General features: G+C 61.2%; 2 protein-coding genes and 1 long non-coding RNA gene across 7 annotated transcripts; 2 read left to right on the top strand and 1 right to left on the bottom strand.

Annotated features, from left to right (window-relative positions):
- Positions 1–37: 37 nt before the first annotated feature.
- LOC118499823 lies at positions 38–13,135 on the top strand. Its single transcript, XR_004902366.1, has 2 exons — positions 38–165; positions 12,805–13,135. It is a non-coding gene; the product is annotated as an uncharacterized LOC118499823 (long non-coding RNA).
- Positions 1,881–5,690, bottom strand: LCN2 (lipocalin 2). 2 transcript variants are annotated; one of them, XM_028531064.2, is made up of 7 exons: positions 5,470–5,690; positions 4,800–4,936; positions 3,636–3,715; positions 3,344–3,463; positions 2,991–3,092; positions 2,159–2,191; positions 1,881–2,078 (listed from the first exon to the last, which is right to left on the bottom strand). In XM_028531064.2, exons 1-6 carry the CDS (start codon positions 5,605–5,607, stop codon positions 2,166–2,168), a joined length of 603 nt encoding a protein of 200 aa, XP_028386865.1. In that variant the 5' UTR covers positions 5,608–5,690; the 3' UTR covers positions 1,881–2,078; positions 2,159–2,165. The 2 variants fall into 2 exon arrangements, with proteins under 2 accessions (XP_028386865.1, XP_035878181.1); XM_036022288.1 differs by having other exon boundaries at positions 1,881–2,037.
- A 999-nt stretch (positions 13,136–14,134) lies between the features above and the next one.
- PTGES2 (prostaglandin E synthase 2) lies at positions 14,135–19,465 on the top strand. Of its 4 annotated transcripts, none has more exons than XM_028513805.2 (7): positions 14,135–14,897; positions 16,054–16,251; positions 16,988–17,046; positions 17,416–17,565; positions 17,822–18,022; positions 18,123–18,240; positions 18,925–19,465. In XM_028513805.2, the coding sequence occupies exons 1-7, from the start codon at positions 14,628–14,630 to the stop codon at positions 19,045–19,047; spliced, it is 1,119 nt and encodes a 372-aa protein (XP_028369606.1). In that variant the 5' UTR covers positions 14,135–14,627; the 3' UTR covers positions 19,048–19,465. The 4 variants fall into 4 exon arrangements, with proteins under 4 accessions (XP_028369606.1, XP_035878178.1, XP_035878179.1 ...); XM_036022285.1 differs by having other exon boundaries at positions 14,634–14,897; positions 16,116–16,251; XM_036022286.1 differs by lacking the exon at positions 14,135–14,897 and adding an exon at positions 14,962–15,594.
- Positions 19,466–20,057: the final 592 nt, after the last annotated feature.

Here is a 20,057-nt window from a genome sequence, read left to right as displayed (position 1 = left end):
TCTCTGAAAATAAATAAAATCTTTAAAAAAAAAATCTGAGACTCAAGGTTTCTAAAGACCCTGTATGGCTTCCGGACCATTTTCATTCATGGCCTCCGTGCAAGTCACATTCTGTGCGGCAGAGGGCTGTGAATGGCTGTCGGTCAAGGAAAGCTGCGGGATAAGGTCGACCCAGCTGCCCTCACCCCTCACCCCTTTTACTAGCTGGGGAAAGGAGGCCTGCCCGAAGTCACCCGGCTGGCAGGTGTCGCTCTTGAGCTGGGCCCACAGGTGTGACCTCCAGGGCTCCAGCTGAGAGTGAGGCGCGTGTCCCAGGGGAGGAGGACTCCTGTAGCTGTTGCCACCAGCAGGCCCCATGGCTGCGGCAACCTGGTCCTGGCCTCACACTGGTTGTTAAGGCCAACCCCAGGAGAGCGGTGAGGCCCAGTTATGCTTCTTAACTGTGACATCCGGGAGGGATCTTCTGTCCCAGAAGCTGTCCCACTATTTCACCTGAGGAAGGGGGGGTCCACAGCCTGTAATCGGGGCCACCGCTGACTCGCATATGGGCAGCGCCCCGCCTTCTTTCTGAAGCAGATTGAGTGCAGGTGAGGCCTCAGCCGAACCAGTGCCTGAAGAGTTTTTGTGACTGGTCCCTCACTCAGGTCAGCCAACCCCCTGACTATAAGGGGTGGGCATCCTTCCTCCAGTCCTCCAATCAGCCGCCCCCCACCCAAGCCTCCACTCCTCCCCACCCGGGCCCACTGAGCCCTCACAGTCCCCTCGGAGATGCCTGTGCCCACAGATGGAGCAGGTGGCAGAGGGCACCTGGGCCGTTCCTGAAGAGGGATGGATCTCTGGCTCTGAGAGGGTGCTGGGGGGCGCCTGGGGGCAGCTGGGTGCTCACACGGGCGGACGTGTGCATCACGCCTCTCGGTGCCGGTTCCCTGCGTGCACGTTTGCGTCCACCTGCTGGGTCTGTGTGGCGTGTGCCTGTGCGAGCCTTGGCATGTTTCTGGGAATCTGAGGGTCTCCCTGAGGGTCTGCTGCCCATCCTGAGTCTGTGTGTTTGTCCCCTGGTCTCTGGCCTTGACCTTGCAAGGGGAGAAGAGGCCGGAGAGGGGTTCCTGTATGCGATACAGACGCAGACGCTGCAGCCCGTGGGTGGACAGGAGCTTGTCGGGCCCCAGACACAGGCCCGGCGAAGGGGTGGTGCGGGCCTGGCGCCCTCAAGCCTGCTGGAATCTGGATCCCCAGCAGCATGCACCCCTCTTCGCCTCCCCCAGCCTGTCCCCGATGGTCTGAGAGGTCATCACAGAGGTGTGGGTGAGGGGCAGTGCTCTGAATGGGGTCAGGATGGCCAGTGCCAGTCATGGGGGGGCAGGAGGGTGAGCACTGGGACCATAGCAGGCTGGCAAAGGGGCAGGGGCCTACCCCTGGTGACCCCCTCTGCCTGGCACAGCCTCACGCTGGACATTCCCCTGCCTTACCCACTGTGCACCCCTCCTGGCCTGGCGGCCACCTTCCAGCACCCATACGGGTCCTGGTGAGTTGGGGGTGACAGCAACTGAGCCTCCCCTGTCCCTCCAGCTCCCTGGCCCTGGCTGAGCCTTCGCTCTAGGACCTATTGCAGGTGGCCAAGTATAGGCATGAAGTGTGAGCCTGCCAGTGTCTCCATTGGTCTGGGTACCCCTCAAAGGCCAGGACACGCGGGGGCTCCCACTGGCCTGGCGGTAGACCCAGGGTTGGGGGCCAGGAAGTGTTCAATCGAGGACGGACTCCAATTCTGTGGCCTCTGTCCTCACTGAGGACCCCAAGGGAGGTCTGGGAGCGGTATTGAGAGCCCACCTTTGCCCCTTCCCCTCCCAGGTGGCCCGGGCGGCAAGGAGCACAGACTGGGGGACTGGGAGCACGGGTTTATTTGGCAGTCAGGGAGCGATTCCATCAGCAGGGTGGCTTAGGGGGCAGCTTGGTGGGCTGGACTGTGAGAAGGGTCTCCTGGCCCTCTCACTGGCATCCGGGCTGGTGGGGGCAGCTGGGTGGCATCTTGGGCAGAGGCTGATGCGAGGGCCGTGGGGAGGGAGAGAGACGGGAGGCACGTCGGCGGCAGCGTCAGGTGGGGGCACGGCAGGCCTCTGCGCTTCGGCCCCATCAGCCCTGTCCCCAGCCGGATACTCACCGCCAGCTCACTCGTCGTCGTCGATGCACTTATCTGTGGGGGAGACGGTCCGTCACAAATGGGCAGCGTGTGTGTGAGCCCTGCACTGCCCCTGGGCTGCCCCAGGCCCCCACCCAGCCAAGCAGCAGAAGATTTAGGGGTTCCCTTCAGGGCTGGGGCAGCAGAGGGGCAGGGGAGGGGGGGAGGGAATCCGGAGAAAGGCCTGGGAAGACCTGGGCGGGGTGGGGGCGGAGCTGGCCACCTGTTCTCCAGAGGAGGCAGATGAGGCCCAGCCACCTGATTGGGCACTCAGGTCTCCTGCCCCTTAACCTTAGGAGCCCTGGCAACCCCTCCGCTTTGGAGAGGCTGGTGGCTCTTTGAGTAGCCTGCCAGGTTGCCTGCGGACTAAGGCACCTCCCAAGCCAGTGGTGAGCAAGTGCCGGGTGAGGGAGGAGGCAGCCCAGAACAGCAGAACCTGGGGTGTCTGGAGAGGCGGCCCAGGATGAAGGGGGGCCTGGGAGTGTGAGGCAGAAACGGCCGAGAGAGCAGCATGTGGGGTATGGGGGAGGGGGCCCCAGGCAACAAGACTGAGGAAACCTGGCCTTGAGCCTGAAACACTCATCTGAGTTAGGCCCAAGCTGTCTATCAGGGAACAGCGCTTGGGCCCCTGATCCCTGGGGGCTCCACAGACCCTAGGGGTGGGGCGTGGTCCTCCTGACCCCAAAGCAGCTCCCAGGGGGCCCCAGTGACGGGAGCTGGGGACTGAGTCCCTCCTCTCCCCTTTCCCTGGGGGCACAACATCAGACCTGGACAGTCCCCACGTCCCTTTCTCCTCCGCCCAACTGGCCATTACCGATCGGGACAGGGAAGAGGATGTGGTCGCTGGTGAGGCCCAGGGACTTGGCGAAGCGGATGAAGTTCTCCTTCAGTTTAGCGGGTAGTTCCTTGGTCCTCCCTGTGGTCAACATGGCCAGCGAGCGGCCGGCGGACACACCGTTAATATCGTCGAATGGGAGAACGAGCCTCAGACCGCTTCCGCTTGGAGAGTCTTCAGAAAGCCGTCCTCCCCTGGCCTCCCCGGGGCTCAGAGAAGCGGTGGTGGCCCTGGGGGAGACCTGGGGGGCTGAGCGGGGATAGGCCGCTCCCCTCCCCCGACAGCGAGCAGGGGCTGGGTCCTGCTGGGGGAGGGGGTGGGTGAAGACCCACCGTAGAGGGTGATCTTGAAGTACTCCTGGTTATTGAAGACCTTCTTGAAGAACACCGTGGCGAACTGGTTGTAGTTGGTGGCAGCCACTCGCACGGTGTAGCTCTGCAGATTCGGGTAAGCTGTGGGGTGGACAGCGAGGGGTCAGCCCTGGCTGGTTGGACACAGCAGCTCGTCTCTCCCCAGCCCCGCACAGGACAGCATCGGTGTGGGGTGCAGGGAGGTCTGCTCCCCCTCTGGGGGGACCCTGTGCCTGGGACCCCACCCCCAGGGCCCGCATCACTCAGGACTCACTCTTAATGTTGCCCAGGGTGTACTCTCCAGGCCGGGCACTTGGAACAAAAGGTCTGATGAAGTAGTCACAGCTCTGGCCTCTGGAGGGGAGAGACGTGTGGTTGAGTGGGGGAGACACGCAGGCACCGACCCCCTGCGCTGGATGCACTGAGGGCCAGGGCTGCAGCTGGAGGGGCCAGAATTCTGGTGCCCCGGGGCCAGCCCAGCCCATCCGCCCCCCAGTCCCATCTGAGCCTGTCCCTGGCTGTCCTGTGTGGGCCGCCCTGGGCCTCCTGACTCCCACCGTCCTTCCCTCTTCCGGGCTGTCTCCTCTTGGTGGCCTTCCCTGTGCACTGTCCCCCAACCCTGGGCACTGGTCCCCTACTCTTGTCTTGCTGTGTCCCTTTCTATACCCTCTTCTGGGGATTGACCCCCCCCAAGGCTCTGGTCTGCTCCCTGTCCCAAGGACTGCCCTGGCCCCTGGGCCAGCCCTGGCCTCTCACTGTGTCCTTGGCTCGCAAACCCACCCCTGTTCCGCCCCCACTGCACGACTGCTCCAGCCCCTCCCCCTGAGGTGCCAGAACCAGAAACCCACAGAGCTGGGTGAGCCCTGGCACCCCACCATTGCTCTCCCCACTGCAGCCAGAGGGAGGGACCCTGTGCTTCTCATCAGATTTTTGGGGTGCCAGGGTCTGAGGCCCTGGCAGTGTGACCCCCACCCCCACCCTCACCTCCAGGCTGCTCACGAGCTTGTGCCAGGGGCAGCCACGCTACGGCCTGCGGCTGCCTGAGCCCCCCACCCTCGCCCCGCACCTCCTTCCGAGGCAGGTGGGCTTCTTCAAGGCCTGGCCCAGAGGCACCTCCCTGGAAGCCCCCAGTGAAGTCCTGGGTGGGGTTCCAGGCTGGGCCCAGTGACCCCCCCCCCCCACTGCAGGGGGACACCCCTGCTCCCCCTGTCTCGTTCCTGAGGGCTCTCTGCCCATCCCTGCTGCTGTCTACACAGAAGTGACCGATGCATTCCGGTGCAATGGATGAAGAAAGGAAGGGGCAAGTCTATGAATCCTAGTCCCGAATAGCAGGATGAATGACTGTCAGCATCCGTCATCCCCCGGCCATGACATCAGAACCTACCCCCCAGGCGGCCCCCGTGTCCCCCAGGCTCCCCCAGGAGGTGGTGGCTCTCACTTGAGCAGGACGGAGGTGACGTTGTAGCTGTGGTCTTCTTTCAGCTCGTAGGTGGTGGTGTACATCTTAAACTGGCCGTGTTCTTCTTCTGAAACTGCGTTCCCCGCCAGGCCCACGACGTACCACTTTCCCTGGAACTGCAGGGGGCTGGTGAGGGGCAGTGCGGGCCCCGGAGGTCCTCCCCTGCTCTGTTCCTGCGTGCACCTCCGGGCAGCCTGGCCCAGGACCAGGAGCCCCTCTGCCAGGGCCGCAGGCCTCCTGACTGGGCGCTCAGGCCTGGGCCAGGCCTGCGCTGATGCAGCCGCCAGCCGCCGGAGACTGGCAGGCCAGCAGGGAGCCTGGAGTCCGGCAGGGATGGAGTGACCCTTGGCAGTGGCCAGCTGGCCCCCCTGTGCCTCAGTTTCCTCATCATGCAGAGGGACTGAACATGTTCCCACTTTGTGTGGACTGTGGAGGTCACGGGAGAGAGTGCAAAGCTGGGCAGGTCGGCAGGGCCGGGGTGGGGACGGGGGCATGGGACATGGCTTCTTTTATCAGGGGACCCAAGGGCAGGCTGAGCTGAGGCCTGGGCCCATCCTGTCCTACCACGCTCCCTAAGACTCTGCTCCTCCTCCCCCTGCTCCCACTGTTCCTGGGGGTCTCCCCTCAACTGTCCTGCCGGGCCCCTTACCTGGTCATCTTGGAAGTTCGGCTGCAGCGGGACCCTGGACAGGCGTGGGGCTGGGATCAGGTTTTCGGTGGGGCCCTGGGCCTGGGTCTGCAGGGCGCCCAGCAGGGTGAGGCCCAGCCACAGGAGACCGAGGGGCATGGTTTCAGGGCTGAGGCAGCTGGGCAGCTTCAGAGCCTGGCAGGTGGTGGAGGAAGGGGAGGCGAGTGAGGAGGCTGGCCTGGGGCCCTATTTATGGTCCTCCTGCTCACCGGCTCACCCCCGGGTGGAGTGATTTGCCCTTTGGCAAATTCTGAAAGGGTGAAGTAACTTCCAGCAACTCCCGCTGAAACATTTGGTAAGATTTCTGCCCCTTTTCTCCACGGCAGGATTGGGCAACATGGACAGGCAGGAAGGCCAGGGGAGACAAGAGGGGACTTTCCCCAGGGCGCCACACCTCTGCTGGGACAAGGGCTCCCTGTGCACACTGTGTCCCTTCCCTCTGCTCAGGGCGGTCCTGTTTGTGTTCAGTCATCCCAATCTGGACCATCATCTCTGACCTCCAGGAGCCCCTGCTGGGCCCAAGGCCAAGGTGGGGTACTGCGGGAGGCTCCCTTCCTGGGCACCCGACGAATGCCAAGAAAGCGTCACCGCAACAGATCACGTCCTGTTTCCCGGTTCTCAGAGGGGACAGAGATGGGTGGGGCCGCTAAACGCAGAAAGAACAGAGTGTGTTTCCTGAGGACTCAGTGCCCAGCGCCTCGCCCTCCCAGGGGCCCCAGGCCAGCCCTGGCACAGGAGGAGAGCCCCCCTCAGAGGCCGATCTGCAAGGGCGCCTGCCTAGAGCGGCCCCTGCCGTCCTCCACTCTCCGTCTGCAGCAGCGCACCCGGACCGGAGCCGACCCCTGCGGACTCGGCCCCTCCTGTGGGCCCAGTGGGCACAGACCCCGAGCTGGGCGCTCCGGCCGCACGTGCGGTTGCTCAGCAGAACAGGGTGGAGGCTGCAGTCCCAGCCGCATCCTGATGGGGGGACGATGAGGGGTGCACACCTGTGCTGGGTCAGGGGGCTAGGGCCTGGAGGTCCCCGGCTCTCCACCCCACCGCTCTGGACACCAGGTGCTTTGGGTCACAGGAGCACGAAGACATGGCTTGTCCTTGGGAGGTCTCTGAGACCAGCCACCGTCTCTGGCCGCAGCCTGGGTCTGCGGAGTCCAGTGGCCCGGGCCTACGTCCCCATACGTGTTCCTGCCGTGGCTGACCCAGCTGTGAGCTGGGCAGCAGTTTCCTCCCTGGGGGTTGGCCGTCCCTGGGAGGTAGGGATGGGTCCCAGGCACCGGGCTGTGTCTCCCAGATGTCACCACGAGGGTAGAAGCTGTCTGGATGCCAGGCCTGTGAGGCTGATTTGAGAGGGTTTGCTGGCCCCCAGAAACGGGCAGGGACCTCACTGGTTCTGCCCACCTGCTGCTCAGAAGCCAGTGCCTCCATCCTGGGCTGTGGGGCAGCGGTGCCAAGGGAAGGGGCTTTGGACGGGGCTCAGAGCTGGATGGAGGCAGGGTGCGGCCTCGGCCATCCTGAGGCAGAGAGCCCTCCCCACCCCCCGCCCCAGGCCCTGCCCTGCCCGCCTGTCCGGGTGATGAAAGGGCAGGAAGTGGAGATGAGCAAAGCTTCGAGGATGTTGCTGCCACCCAAGCTCACTGCCCTCCAGGACCCTGTGGCTGCCCCCCTGCCCCTCTCATCCGCACAAGCAGGCCCAGGGGCTCCACCCCCGCCACTCTCTTTGACCTTAAAAGGTATCTTTGAGCCTTCAAATGTGGGAGAGACTGACAATGGAGCCCCGGAGAACTTTAACTAGGGGAGGGGCAGTGCCTTGGATCACCAGGGAGTCGCTGGGTGGAATATTCTAGACTCTTAAAGTCAAGGAGCAGAGTGGCCAGTGTTCCCTGGTATGAGCTGGGGAGGCGGGTGGCATGGGGTGTGCAGTGTGAGAAAGCCAGGCCAGGTGCAGGAGGAGCAGGGCCCCAGCTCAGGGGCGCCTGCTGGAATCCTGGCCCCTCCAGGTGCCTGCTAGCTGCTGCCCACCCCTGCGCTCCGCTGGTGCCCCGCTCCGTCAAGACGGACGCACTGCGGATTCTCGAGGCCGTGCACACCTCAAGCCATGCACACAGTGCTGGTGCAGACACGGGCTGACTCCACATGAGGTGATTTCCGAGTTTCTGGCCAAACCCACACAGGGCCCATGCATCTCGGTGCTGGCTCCAGGCCTGACAGGACCCTGGCTGCCCCATTTTCGCCCACCCCCCTCCCACTGGGCCTGGGCACCTACCCAGCCCAGCAGGGGACTCTCAGCTTCATCCTGCCCGGGGCTGGGGCCAACCCCTGGGCCCCAGCGCTCTCAGAATGGTCAGCACTACATGCGTGGCAGCGTGTGGGGTGCGCCAGGCACGTGCCTACTTCCGCTTGGCCCCTCTCTTGGTTCCCACAGTGGCCTCTGGGCTGGTGCTACAGGACCACCCCCACCCACTTTCCCCACTCCCTCTCGGAGCTGCAAAGGTCCCCAGGGAGGCCACGGCAAGCCACGCAGAAGCTCTGGGGCCAAGACCCTCCTGGGAAGGCTGGGCCTCCCACGTACTGCTCTGGGTCCCTTCAGCAACGGCAGGAACGTAAACACCATCCACACGTGGGGCTCTCAATGGCAAGAAGCCAGGAGAAATCTGGCTGTTCCAGACCCGCCACGCCCTCCACCTGTGACTGGCAGGTGGCTCTCCCCTCCGCACATGCCCAAGAGGTGAGGCTCCCAGGAACCACAGCGGCCTGCTCTCCCACGCAGGGCTGGGGGTAATCCCCTCAGGAAGACAGCGAAGTGTTCTCCGTGCTAATTGCACCCGACGGGCCCAGTCTGACCGCGTGCACTGGTTTCCGGGAGCTCGTGCACAGGGTCCAGCCCAGCCGTGAATGACGGATGGCTGGCGGGACAGCAATCCCTTCTGACTCGCCTGAAGGGCTGGGCAACAGGTCCCCAGACAGGGGGCACTAGGCTTCTTGGGGCCTGGGGCAGAGCCCAAAAGCTTTCAAGCAGATGCCCCAGGAGGCTGGTCACAGTAGCAGGGACTTCTGGTGTCCACAGATGGGCCCTCCGTGGTCACTCACTGCAGGGCCAGACACCCGGGACGGGGAAGGCCTGTGCCCCAGGGCCTTGGCTTGACTGTCTAGTTTCCGGACGCAGCTCTCCAGCCCCCATGCCCCATCTCTCACGCCCGGGCTCACCAGCGCTCACTCGAGCATTTCTCGGCTCCTGCCCTTTCCCCCCAGAGGAGACCCTGCTTATGGGAAAGCTCTGAAAGGTGGCCACTGCCGCAAAGCCTGTTACACACCCACTGGGTCCCTCCCTCTGGTGGCGCCCACCGGGCAGCGGGCCACAGGCCCTGCCACACAAGGTCTGGGCCCAGGGCAGTCTCCTGGTTCTGGTGCTCGGGTGCCCGGCCCAAGCATACCCCTTAGATGGGTGCTCCTGCCTGCCCCTCTGGGTGAGAGGACCCATGAGGACCCCAGGACCGGGACTGCAGGCCATTGCGCTGAGCAGGGTCTGCGGTGAGCTCCGGGCATCCAGCCGGTGGCGGGTGGATGCTCCTAGGTCACCCCCACGCTCCAGGCTCCCTGGGCCCACGGCTGGGTGTCTGTTGTACACCATCAAGGTGGCTCGTGTGAGGAGGGGGGTCTGACTCTCGCAACAGGCTGTTTCTGTCTTTGTACCCCCAGAGCCCAGGACACACTGGGAGAGTGCTCAGCCCAGACGGTGGGGTTAAAGGAGAACAATGTCTGAGAGTTACTCGGGCGCCTGCCTGGGTCCTCCCTGGGTGCTGGAGACTGACTGGGCGGCGGCCCTTTTGCCCCTCCCCCTTCTTCTCAGTGTTGAGGAGGGTGCGGGTCCCAGCTGGGCTCCTCCGGGGCACCAAGTGTTTATCTCAGATGGGGTGGGGGCATGGTGGAGCCTCTCCCTCTCGGGGAGGGGCATCACGAGCAAGGTTTGGCCGGCAGCGAGCAGGACAAGGTCAGGCTTCGAAGGGAGGGAGAGCATGTCCACCTTCAAAGGAGAAGAGGCGGACCCTGGCCAGTGAAGAGAGGGGCGAGGGAGGCGCTGGAGCAGCCCCGGCTGGAGGACAGAGAGGAAGGCTGCTTGGAAGGGGGCTGCTGTTCCGCAAGGGCAAGCAGGGTCGGGTGACCTGTCTTCCGGAGGCCCGAGGGGACTTTGGCGAGGATCCATCTGAAAAGCAAACAGGTCTGAAGGGCTTCCCTCCACGTGAGCACCAGATCTAGCAGGAAACGGACTACACCCTGCAGGCTCACTGTTGTGGACTCACGGTAAACACGGGGCATGCATGGCCTCGGGCGTGAGCTCTATAATGAGAAATGCCGCCAAGTCACGAGAGCCCTGTCCAGCGTAAAAGTTCAGAAAAGGAACTGCAGAATAAATCCAAAGAAAACAGGAGCAAGTGAGGAGCAGAAATTAGTAAGAGAAAGATACAATGGGAATACCAAAGCCAAAAGCTGACTCTTGGAAAAGTCAGAGGTAGAAACTTGGAAACATTTCGCAACACAGAAAGACCTAGGACACGAGTAAATAGAAGTGGAAATTTTAAAAAGGCTGTAACTAGGTGGATTCTACAGACACTGAAGGGTAAGAGAATGCTGTAGGTAAAGAAGTGGGGAATTTCCCAGCACACTGATTTATGGATTCAAGAAGTCAGAGAAAGTCAGAGCAGCCCTAGAACCGCCACAGAAACTGACACGCTATTAACAAATCCCCCTGGGAACACCAGCCATGCACCATAGACCCCACGTATTCAAAGTGCACAATTAGAAGAGAATTTATTTTTTATTTTTTAAAGATTTTATTTCTTTATTTTTAGAGAGAAGGGAAAGGAGGGAGAAAGAGAGGAAAAGAAACATCAATGTGTGGTTGCCTCTCATGTGCCCCCTACTGGGGACCTGGCCCACAACCCAGGCATGTGCCTTGACTGGGAATGGAACCAGCGACCCTTTGGTTCAAAGGCTGGCACTCAAGCCACTAAGCTACACCAGCCAGGGCTAGAAGAGTTTTTAAAAATAAAATTTTAAGCTTCAGATTTGTAGAAAAATTGTGAAAATAGTTTGCAGAGCTCCCATAATACCCTGCATCATTTTCCTTATCATTAACATGTTTTACATATTACAATTAATGAACCACTACTGATACATTATTTTTAAATTAAGCCCATACTTTATTCAGATTTCCTTGGTTTGCACACAGGGTCCTTTTCCTGTGCCAGGGTCCCCCACAGAAGTGTGACAACCAAATGCAACACGGGGTGGATCACTGCTGATGCTGACCTTGACCCCCGGGTTGAGGTGTGTTGTCAGGTGTCTCCACGGTAAGGTGACTCTCCTTCCCCCTCTGCACACCGTCCTCTTGGGGAGGAGGTCGCTCTGCACAGCCCAAAGCTATGGAGTGGGAGCTTTGCTCCATCTCCTGGAGTGCAGGGTGTCTACATAATTGGGAATTCTGCACGGGAGATTTCTCTTCTCCCAATTTGTTCATTCAATCACTTATTTGTGTCAGAATGGGCTCAAGGTTATAATCCTGGGTCCTTTTGACATACCCCTTTCATTGTGGTTTTTGAGCAATTTGGTAAGTGTCGACATATCTAAATGCCCACAAAACCACGACCACAGCCAAGACAGCGAGCATATTCATTACGCCCCAAATTCCTCATGCCCCTTCCCTCCTCTCCTCTCCACTATACGCCCCTCCCCCACCCCCAGGCAACCACCAACCTGCTTTCCGTCACCATATGTTTGCATGTCCCAGTTTTATACAAATAGAACCAAACAGTATATAATCTTTATTGTCTGGCCTCTTTCATTCAGCCTAATTATTTTGAGATTCATCTCTTCAGTAGGTTCTGAATGGGATGAAGGGGCACTGGGGCACTTGGGTTGAACCCCCTGGGGTACCAGGGGCAAGAGAAATGGCAAAGTGGGGGTTGTGCAGTCAGGGAGGGCAAAGAGGCTGATAGGACTCCTGGGTTCTCCTTGCTGACGGGAGAGAAATCGGTTAGTGGGAGAGACAGCCAGTTGGGTGGTTGTGCCGGAACTGAAGGGGATACGTGGTGAGCATCCCGTCGTCCTGGAGGCAGCTGTAAACTCAGGCCTGGAGTCAGAATAGGGCTGACCTGAAACCACAGGTTGGTTTCAGGTGTCCATGACAGAGACGGTAACAGAGACCAGGGGAGGGGAAAGGTGGCTGAGGTTGTGTGCATGTGGCCTAGGAGGGTGAAGACTAAATCCTGAAGAACCTGAGTCTTAAGAGGCTGCAGAAGAGAGGATGGGAACAGAGAAGTATGTTCAGAGCAGTCAGTTTAAAAAGGCAACAGGTCCAAAATGGAGTCACTTGGGCTAAGCACACCAAACTAAGTTCTAATACCTAACCTAATTTCAATTGCAACCTTCCCCAGGAATGTAACCTTAACTGGGTCAGTCTGGCATTTCCCAGTGGGCAGTAATGAGGTAACACTCTTTTTTGTCCCTGTGCGCTTCTGCCTGGAAAAGTCCCCCATTTTGTACTTGCTAGATGGGATGCTACCTAATTCATGAATCGCTGATCAAAACCGATTTGCACTTTAAGTTTACTCAGCTTTGTTTTTTAAAAGATACAAGAAGAACAAGGAGAGATGGGCGGGGGGGAGTTGTCATGGGGCCATAGAAGGCCATGTATACTCAGCCCCAGGAGGAGACTGGCCACCAGACAGAGGGCAGGTTACAGAAGTCATAGCCTGGGACAGAGCTCACAGGCTGGCTGGATCTGGGCGATGCCTGGACAGGGGCTCCTTCTCCCCTCTGTGTGAGAACGCTGGGCTTGAGCCACCTGTCCCCTGATGTCCCATAGCAAGAGGGAAGAGCACAGCCGTCCCTGGATCTGCTCAGCCACAGCTGGTTCCTCAGCCCCGAGGTCCCCTGGGCATTGAGCAGGGCTGCGCCCAATGCTGGCCCCAGGCAGGAGGCCGGACTAGAAGAGCTTATTAAGGGAGGGACAGTGTAGGGCACTGAGCCCTGGCAGGCAAGCCAAGAGGCATGGGCCTGCCCCAATGTCCGCCCCATCTTGGCCAGGGGGGCAAAGGGAGAACTTTGCCAAGCATTGTTGGTGGAGAGGCTGGTCACTGGGTTTCCTTCCTATTATTTGGCAAAGCTGGAGCTGCTGCCAGGTGGGAAAAAAAAAAAAAAGGCCTCTAAGGCAAGGACCTCACTAACCTCCAGCTTCTCCCCATTAATTTTCTCACTTACTCCTGACCCGCCTCAGTGCAGGGGACACTAATATTTTTACAGAAAGGGAAACAGGCTGGAGAAGGTGAAAAGGGTGCTGATGATTCTCTCTTCATACTCCACACCTCGCCCCTTAGCTTGCCCCCCCCCCCCCCCCCGTGCTGTGCACGCGACAGGCTGCTTTGTCAGCAAGCCACATTCGCCAGGGCTCCAGAACACACCGTTAGAGGCGCCTGGGGATGCTGACATAGCAGGGCGGGCGCGCCCACCCAGGCAGCCCCCTCTGAGGAAGGTCCACCAGACCCGCCCCTTCAGGAGCCTCGGTCCCCAAAAGGTGCTGAGCGAAGCGGTTGGAGCAAATCCAAAAGCGCGAGTGACCATGAAACAGCCTCAGTGTCCCCACCTGTAAAACGGGGTCGGCTGTCCACAGTTCTCAAGGGCTGCCGTTTCCAGGGACCCAACTCGCAGGTGCTAGTCCTGAACTCAGAGTTGGCACCTGCAGCTGCAACCCACCCAGGGGCGGGGAATGGGGATGGGAGGGCTCCGCGGTCCGTTCCAAACCCCTAACCTGGCCCCGATTCCCCTTCCCAGGAGAAAGCGAAGATCCCTTCAGCAGTCTCCAAGTCATCTGCTTCCCCGAAGCTGTCGCCCTAGCCTCTTGCGCCCGCCTCTGTCGGCGTGCCCGGTCCCCGTAGAAGCCCGATGTTGCGGGTTCAGGCTCCGCAAGGACGCGCGATGAGGGAACGCGTCGATCGTGGCGTGGACGGCGGGCCCCGGGGGAAAGCTGCAGGCCGCGGCTGGAAGGCGAAACCAGAAGAATGGAACCACGCGACGTAAGTCGGCGGGGAGGCCGGACCCTTGCCCCAAAGTCCAGAACCTTCAGGACCAAGAGCCGTCTCGCACTAAGACTCCACCCCAAGGCTTGAGCCCCACTCCCGTCCTAAGCCCCTAACCTGCGGCAGCCGGGATCTCCCGCCTAGCGAGCGAGCAGAGCTCCTGGCCCGCCCCGCCAGTAGACCCTACCGCTCCGGACCCACAACCCGTCTCGCCTTCAGATCGCCGCCTGCTCCCCGAGCTCCGCCCCTCTCCCGGCCGCTGGGCGGGGCCACCCTGGGGCTGCCCGCCGAGAAGCCTAAGTGGTGGAGGCTCCGGCCCTCCGCCAGGGCTAGCCAGCCCGGCAGAAGGTCGGGGCAGACTAGGACCCCCATTCTGCCCCCATTCTGCCCCATCCTGCCTCTGGGAACTTGTGGGTAGGAGAGCCGGCGCCTGCGCGTGGGCGAAATCTTAGACACGTGGTTCCTTAGGTCCCCAACGTGTAGGAAAGTTTTCATGGTTCGGGTCATAGGAGAAATGCTGCAGTAGCCCGGGAGGGCAGAAAAAAACCCGAGTCTCTGGCGCCCACTGTCGGTCAGGTATGAGGTGTGGCTGCTGCCGCAGCCCATAAGGACCCGAAGCCGTGACTCCGTGACACTCCGAAAGGTTTCGTCTCTTTTGGTTGGGCAAATGAAATAGAAGTTATTATATATTACAGACGACATTGGGGCTCAGAGGCCACACCGGGAGCTATGTGGCCGAATCGAGTCGAGGCTACCGGTATTCCCTGCCTTTGGCCCGGGTCACCACCAAGTTCTGTTACATCTATATGTGCAGGAGCTGGGGAATTTAGCGACTTCCAGACATCCCCGCGCATGTTTCTGCGGCCCTGCGGAGCGTAGGAAAGGTAGACGCCGGGCAAACACGCCCCAACCCGCGAGGGGATCCCTCCCCACTCGGCGTCACCGTCACCCGGGCAACCTGCTGAGAGCCCGAGGCCCGGCCCTTTAAGGGAAGCCTAAACCCTGCGGTCTTGGTTTCGCGCTCCCGCCCGCTACGCCGGCCGAGTGAACATGGCCCAGGCTGCACGGGTGCTGTGGCCCGGCGGGCGCGCTCTGGCCTGGAGGTTGTGCGGTATCCCGGCTCCCGGACTACCGGTGCACAGTCGCGCTGGCGTTGCGGGGGCGGCGGGAGGCCGGAGCCCCGCAGCCATCGCCCCCAATGGGAGCCGCCGGCTCCTGGGGGCTGCGGCTCTGGCCCTGGGGGGCGCCGTGGGGCTGTACTACACCGCGCGTTGTCACCTGCGCTCCCAGGATCTCCGCGCCGAGCGCTCAGCCGCGCAGGTAAGCCGAGGCTGGACTGAGCCGCGCACAGGTACAGACGCTGGGGGCAGCGTCGAACTTCGGGACTTCTGGGAAGCGGTGGGGTCAGGAATCGCCCCCGCTGTCCCCTCATGACCTTGGGCGAGTGACTTGGTTTTGATTCCAAGCCCTGAGCGTTTCCATCTGTGAAATGGGCCGCTACTGATGCCTGCTAACTGGAATTGTCTTAGTGTTCAGGTCGTTTTTCTAACTTACTTAAGACTTTTTAAGGGGAAGATTTTTGAGGTCACAGAAGAGGGAAAGAAAGCCTCTTTCACTTTACCCCATTCCAAATCCTAAGGTTGTGTATTTATTTATTGGTATTGTTATTAGCATTTTTATGGGACCGATGACCCTTAGACTCCAGGTCCTGAGAAAGGGAGGGGCATGAAGTGTCCCCCCAGCCGGGTGGTGGCCCAGCTGCCCTTGAAATGCTTTGTACGCAGCACCCGCACAGTCCTTACTCTGCTGGGCCCCACCACCCACCCTCAGGTGCTTTTTCCTGGACCCAGGGTAACAGGGCTGGGTGGGAGGCGAGCAGAGGTCTCTGTATCTCCCTGCTCACTTCCATGGTCCAGCCTCAGTTTCCCGTCTGAACATCGAGGGCAGTGGACAGGAGCTCACCTGCACACCTTTCCTGATGGACGTGCAGGATCCAGGATCCAGGCCCAAGGCCCTGGTACAGCCCTTCTCCCTTGGAGGTTTGGGGTAGAACCCACTCTGGCTGACGCTGGGCTGCTGGCTGACGGGCTGTGGCCGCGCTCTGCCCCCTCACCCAGGGATGTGTGCTCTGAGTGGAGACATGGCTCTGCATCTGGGAGGGCAGAGCAACGTGGGTGTCTGCTGTCCCCTTGGGACAAGAGGAAGAGGACGAGTGTCTTTCCAGTGTAGGACAGAGACCAGAAGGTTCCTTCTGCACAGACTAGATGTCCTGCCTGGAAAGCACCCTGGATTGAGGCTGAGCTGGGCTGTCCACTGCACGAGCCTGCTCCCCACCTCCCCCTTTCTCCCTGCCCCCCCCCATTCCTCCTGATGTTCTCAGGGGCATCTTAGAAGACTCCTCTAGGAAACAACTTTGCTGGCGGGGGGGCCTGGGGACCAGGCCTCAGAAGCCCCCCTCCCTCTGCTCTCCACCCAGCTCTCCCTGTCCGACCACCTGCAGCTGACTCTGTACCAGTATAAAACGTGTCCCTTCTGCAGCAAGGTCCGTGCCTTCCTCGACTTCCACGCCCTGCCCTACCAGGTGGTGGAGGTGAACCCCGTGCGTAGGGCCGAGATCAAGTTCTCCTCCTACAGGAAGGTGCCTATCCTGCTGGCCCAGGAAGGAGAGAGTTTGGTGAGCTCTGAGAGCCCCCTACCATGTCCTGGGCCGTCCTGGAATACCCCGAGTCAGGCCCTGCTTTGCAGCCCTGGGAGGAACTTGGGCTCTTGGCCACAGCTGAGAATTAGAGGGGAAAGTAGCTGGTATACAGTGGGTGCTCAGTAAGTGTGGGCTGCCGTCCTTCCCCGCCAACACCAAACACCAGCCGGGTCTGAGAGATGCTGACGGAGCACCACCGGGCTCAACAGTGTAGGTTCTGAAATCAGGGTGCTTTAGGTTCAAGGCGTGGCTCTGTCTCTCACTGGCTTTGTGACTTGGGGCTAGTCACTTAGCCTCTCTGGGCTTGCGTCTTCATCAGCCAACAGAGGACCATACCCTCCAGGTTGTAGGCAATGCCTGCCCAGTGCTTGGCTGCTGGTGTGTAGCTTCTGGAGTCCACCCTGCCCCTCAGTGCCTGCAGCAGTGCCTGGAGGCCAGGCAGGGGGTGGGGCAGGCAGGGCCCAGAAACTGGGTCCTCCCCACTAGCCGTGCTTGGATCTCCCTGAGGGCTTAGGATGGGCTTCCCTGAGAGCGGGGACTGTGTCCTGGGGAAACGGGAGAGCTCAGTGGGCATGAGTTTTAGGGGTGAACCCCCAGGAGGGCCAACGGTGCCCCGGTTCCACCCAACCAGTTTCCCCGGAATGCCTGGGCATCAGTGTTGTTTAGAGCCTCCCACCCCTACCCACGGTCTAAACCGCCTCTCCTCCCCCAGCAACAACTGAACGACTCCTCTGTCATCATCAGTGCCCTCAAGACCTACCTGGTGTCCGGGTAAGGGGACCCTTGCAGGCCCCGCAAGCCGCCTTTTGTCCCGTCTGTCTCCAGGGAGGCCTCACCTGCGTCCTGCACCGGGAGCAGGGCGGGGCTGCTGCTGACATTTCCAGAATGGGCTGTGGCGGTCCTACTCTGAGCCTCCCCCTCCGCTCCCCGCACATCTCCTCTGTCAGGGAAGGGTTCCTGGTGTCTGCCCCAAATCCCTCTTGCTGTAGGACCCCCAAGAGGCTGGGAAACATTTGTGGGCGGGTCCTGGCTCCACCTCGGGGCCAGGTCAGGCTGGGGTGGACAGTCACCTCAGGAGGCCAGGGCTCGGTCTCCTGGGGGAGAAGGGAGCTGCGGTGAGACCCTGCCTGTGTCCCGAAGGCAGCCCCTGGAAGTCATCATCACCTACTACCCACCCATGAAGTCCTTGAATGACCAGGGCAAGGAGGTGACCGAGTTCTGCAACAAGTACTGGCTGATGCTGGATGAGAAGGAGGCCCAGCAAATGTATGGTGGGAAGGAGGCCAGGACGTGAGTGGGGCTGCGGCTGCCGGGGAGAGGGGTGAGGGGTCTTCCCCAGAGGGGGCCGGGCTGAGCGAGACGCCGTGGGGTGGGGCGGGAGGTGAGCAGCGTGGGAGACCACGAGGGCTGGGGCTGTGTCTCCCTAAGACCTGCTGCTTAGACCTCTGCTTCCCATCCATACCCTGGGGGGGTCCAGATAGCAGGTCTGCTCTGCTCCCCGCCTCCAAAGCCCACGTGACCCGCCCTGTCCCTTGCTTGCCCGCAGGGAGGAGATGAAGTGGCGGCAGTGGGCGGACGACTGGCTGGTGCACCTGATCTCCCCCAACGTGTACCGCACGCCTACCGAGGCCCTGGCCTCCTTTGACTACATCGTCCGGGAGGGCAAGTTCGGGGCCGTGGAGGGCGCTGTGGCCAAGTATCTGGGGGCAGCTGCCATGTACCTCATCAGCAAGCGGCTCAAGAGCAGGTGATGGTGCGCATGCGTGCGCGCGTGCGCGCTGGCCTTCCTGCCGACCTCGCCTGGGCTTGGGTAGGAGCCCCTGACGGACTTTCCCATCCCTGCCCAGGCATCACCTCCAGGATGACGTGCGCAAGGATCTGTATGAGGCCGCCAACAAGTGGGTGGCAGCCGTGGGCAAAGACCGGCCCTTCATGGGGGGCCAGAAGCCGAACCTGGCCGATCTGGTGAGTGTGGTGGTGGCAGGGGCGTGCCCAGGTTGAGGGACCTGGCTCTGGGTCGGGGAAGCCCGGGCAAGGAGACCCCAGGTGTAGGCAATACCGCCATCTCCCAGCTCCCCCGCCTCAGAGGCAGGTGGCTCCATCTGTGATCAGGAGCTTAAGGGAAACCAACGGCAAGGAACTGCCTTGGTCCCCATAACTGGCAAGTTTAATGGTGGTGTTGGCTTCAGGCCTGGCTGGATCCAGGGGCCAGGTGGTGTTACCAGGGCTCAGGATGCCCTGTTGCATCTCATTTCCTTGGCCCAAGGCCAGCCTTTGTCCAGTGCCCCAGCCTCCCCCCAGCGAAAGTCCTGCATCCCTGTCCATAGGGAAGCGTTCCTGCAGGCAGGCTGGTTGGTAGGCCCAGGTCTCTGGGTGGTGGGAGAGGTCTCAGGGCATGGGAACAAGGGAAGGCATTTTCCCAAAGGAGACTCTGGGTGGGGGAAGCGAGGGGGTTGCCCAAAAGGGAGTATCAGGGTGTTATCCCTCATACTTCGTTCAAAGCCCCACATCTAAAGTTAGTCCTTCAGTGGGTCATGAAGCCCTGGACAGGGGAGGTGACAGGCCCCGGGGCACACAGCCGGCAGATGATGGGGCAGGTCGGGATGCCCCTCTGTCCCTCCCCCTCTGTCCCCCAACCCCCACCCCCAGGCGGTGTACGGCGTGCTGCGTGTGATGGAGGGCCTGGAGGCCTTCGACGACCTCATGCGTCACACCCGCATCGAGCCCTGGTACCTGCGGGTAGAGAAGGCCATTGCAGAGGCCTCCCAGTGACCGGAGCAGCCCACCGGAAGGAAGCCGAAGACTGCAGAAGACTCTGGCTGCCCGGGACCGGGTGCACGGGACCAGCACTCGGCGATGCTGTGCAGGGGGTGACGGGATCATTCTACCTCTTGTCCACCCCGTCCCCGCAGCGTTCTCTGTTTCTAGCACTGCACTGGACATCTTCGGGGGAACGGCCCCCTGAGGGGCACAGAGAGGCTACCTCCCCCGGCTCCCTGTTGGGGCTCTCAGTGGCTGCCCTGTCCAACCCTGTGGGTGGGAATTGGGGCGGAGCCCCGCTCTGGACAAGGGAAGCAGGGACGCCTTGGGTTAGGGGGGAACCCCATCCTTGGCTCCTCATGGTTCCTGTTCTTCCCAAGCACTTCTGGACTGTTTTGTTTGAAATAAAGAAAAAAATTCTGCCCCCTCATGGCGGTGCTGCAGTGAGGTTTGTGGGTGCTGGGCGGAGCGGGGGGGGGGGGGGGGGGGGAGCGGGGGGGCGGGGGGGGCTTTGGGTGGGGCATTGGCCAGCTGTGTTCTTATGACCACCAGAGGGCGGTAGAGGATGCAAAGCCCTGTAGGAGATGAAAACAAGGTCTGGTGCTGCCACCTTTTGGCCAACTCCAGGATTGCGTCTTCTCTGGGAAGTCACTACAGGGACTCGGTGCCCATCTGTAAAATGGGTTTAGCATGCATGGGCATGAAGTCCTCATGGCAGGTAGGAAAAGCCACACCTCCCAGGGGAGAAGGCCTCAAGCTAGGAACCCCTGCCGCATCTTGGTCATGCTTAGGTCCTCTGTGGCCTTGATGGTAGCAGAAGGCCTGAGGTAGGAACACTGCTCACATGACCTTGGGCAAGCCCCCATCGTTGCCTGTCCTCAGACAAGCCCTTGGAGGCCAGTTAACTTCCATGGGGCTGGTGCCATCAGAGTCGATGCACCCAGCAGGCAACATGTGAGGGGCATGTTTACGCAGCCAGTGGGTCTGCCGCCTGTTCTTGGAACACAGTCCCCGCTCTGTCC

This window comes from Phyllostomus discolor, chromosome 3 (genome assembly GCF_004126475.2).
Source record: "Phyllostomus discolor isolate MPI-MPIP mPhyDis1 chromosome 3, mPhyDis1.pri.v3, whole genome shotgun sequence".
In the NCBI taxonomy this organism is placed as follows: Eukaryota; Metazoa; Chordata; class Mammalia; order Chiroptera; family Phyllostomidae; genus Phyllostomus; species Phyllostomus discolor.
Note: the sequence above shows the minus strand (reverse complement) of the source record. Positions and strands in the feature narration are given on the sequence as shown.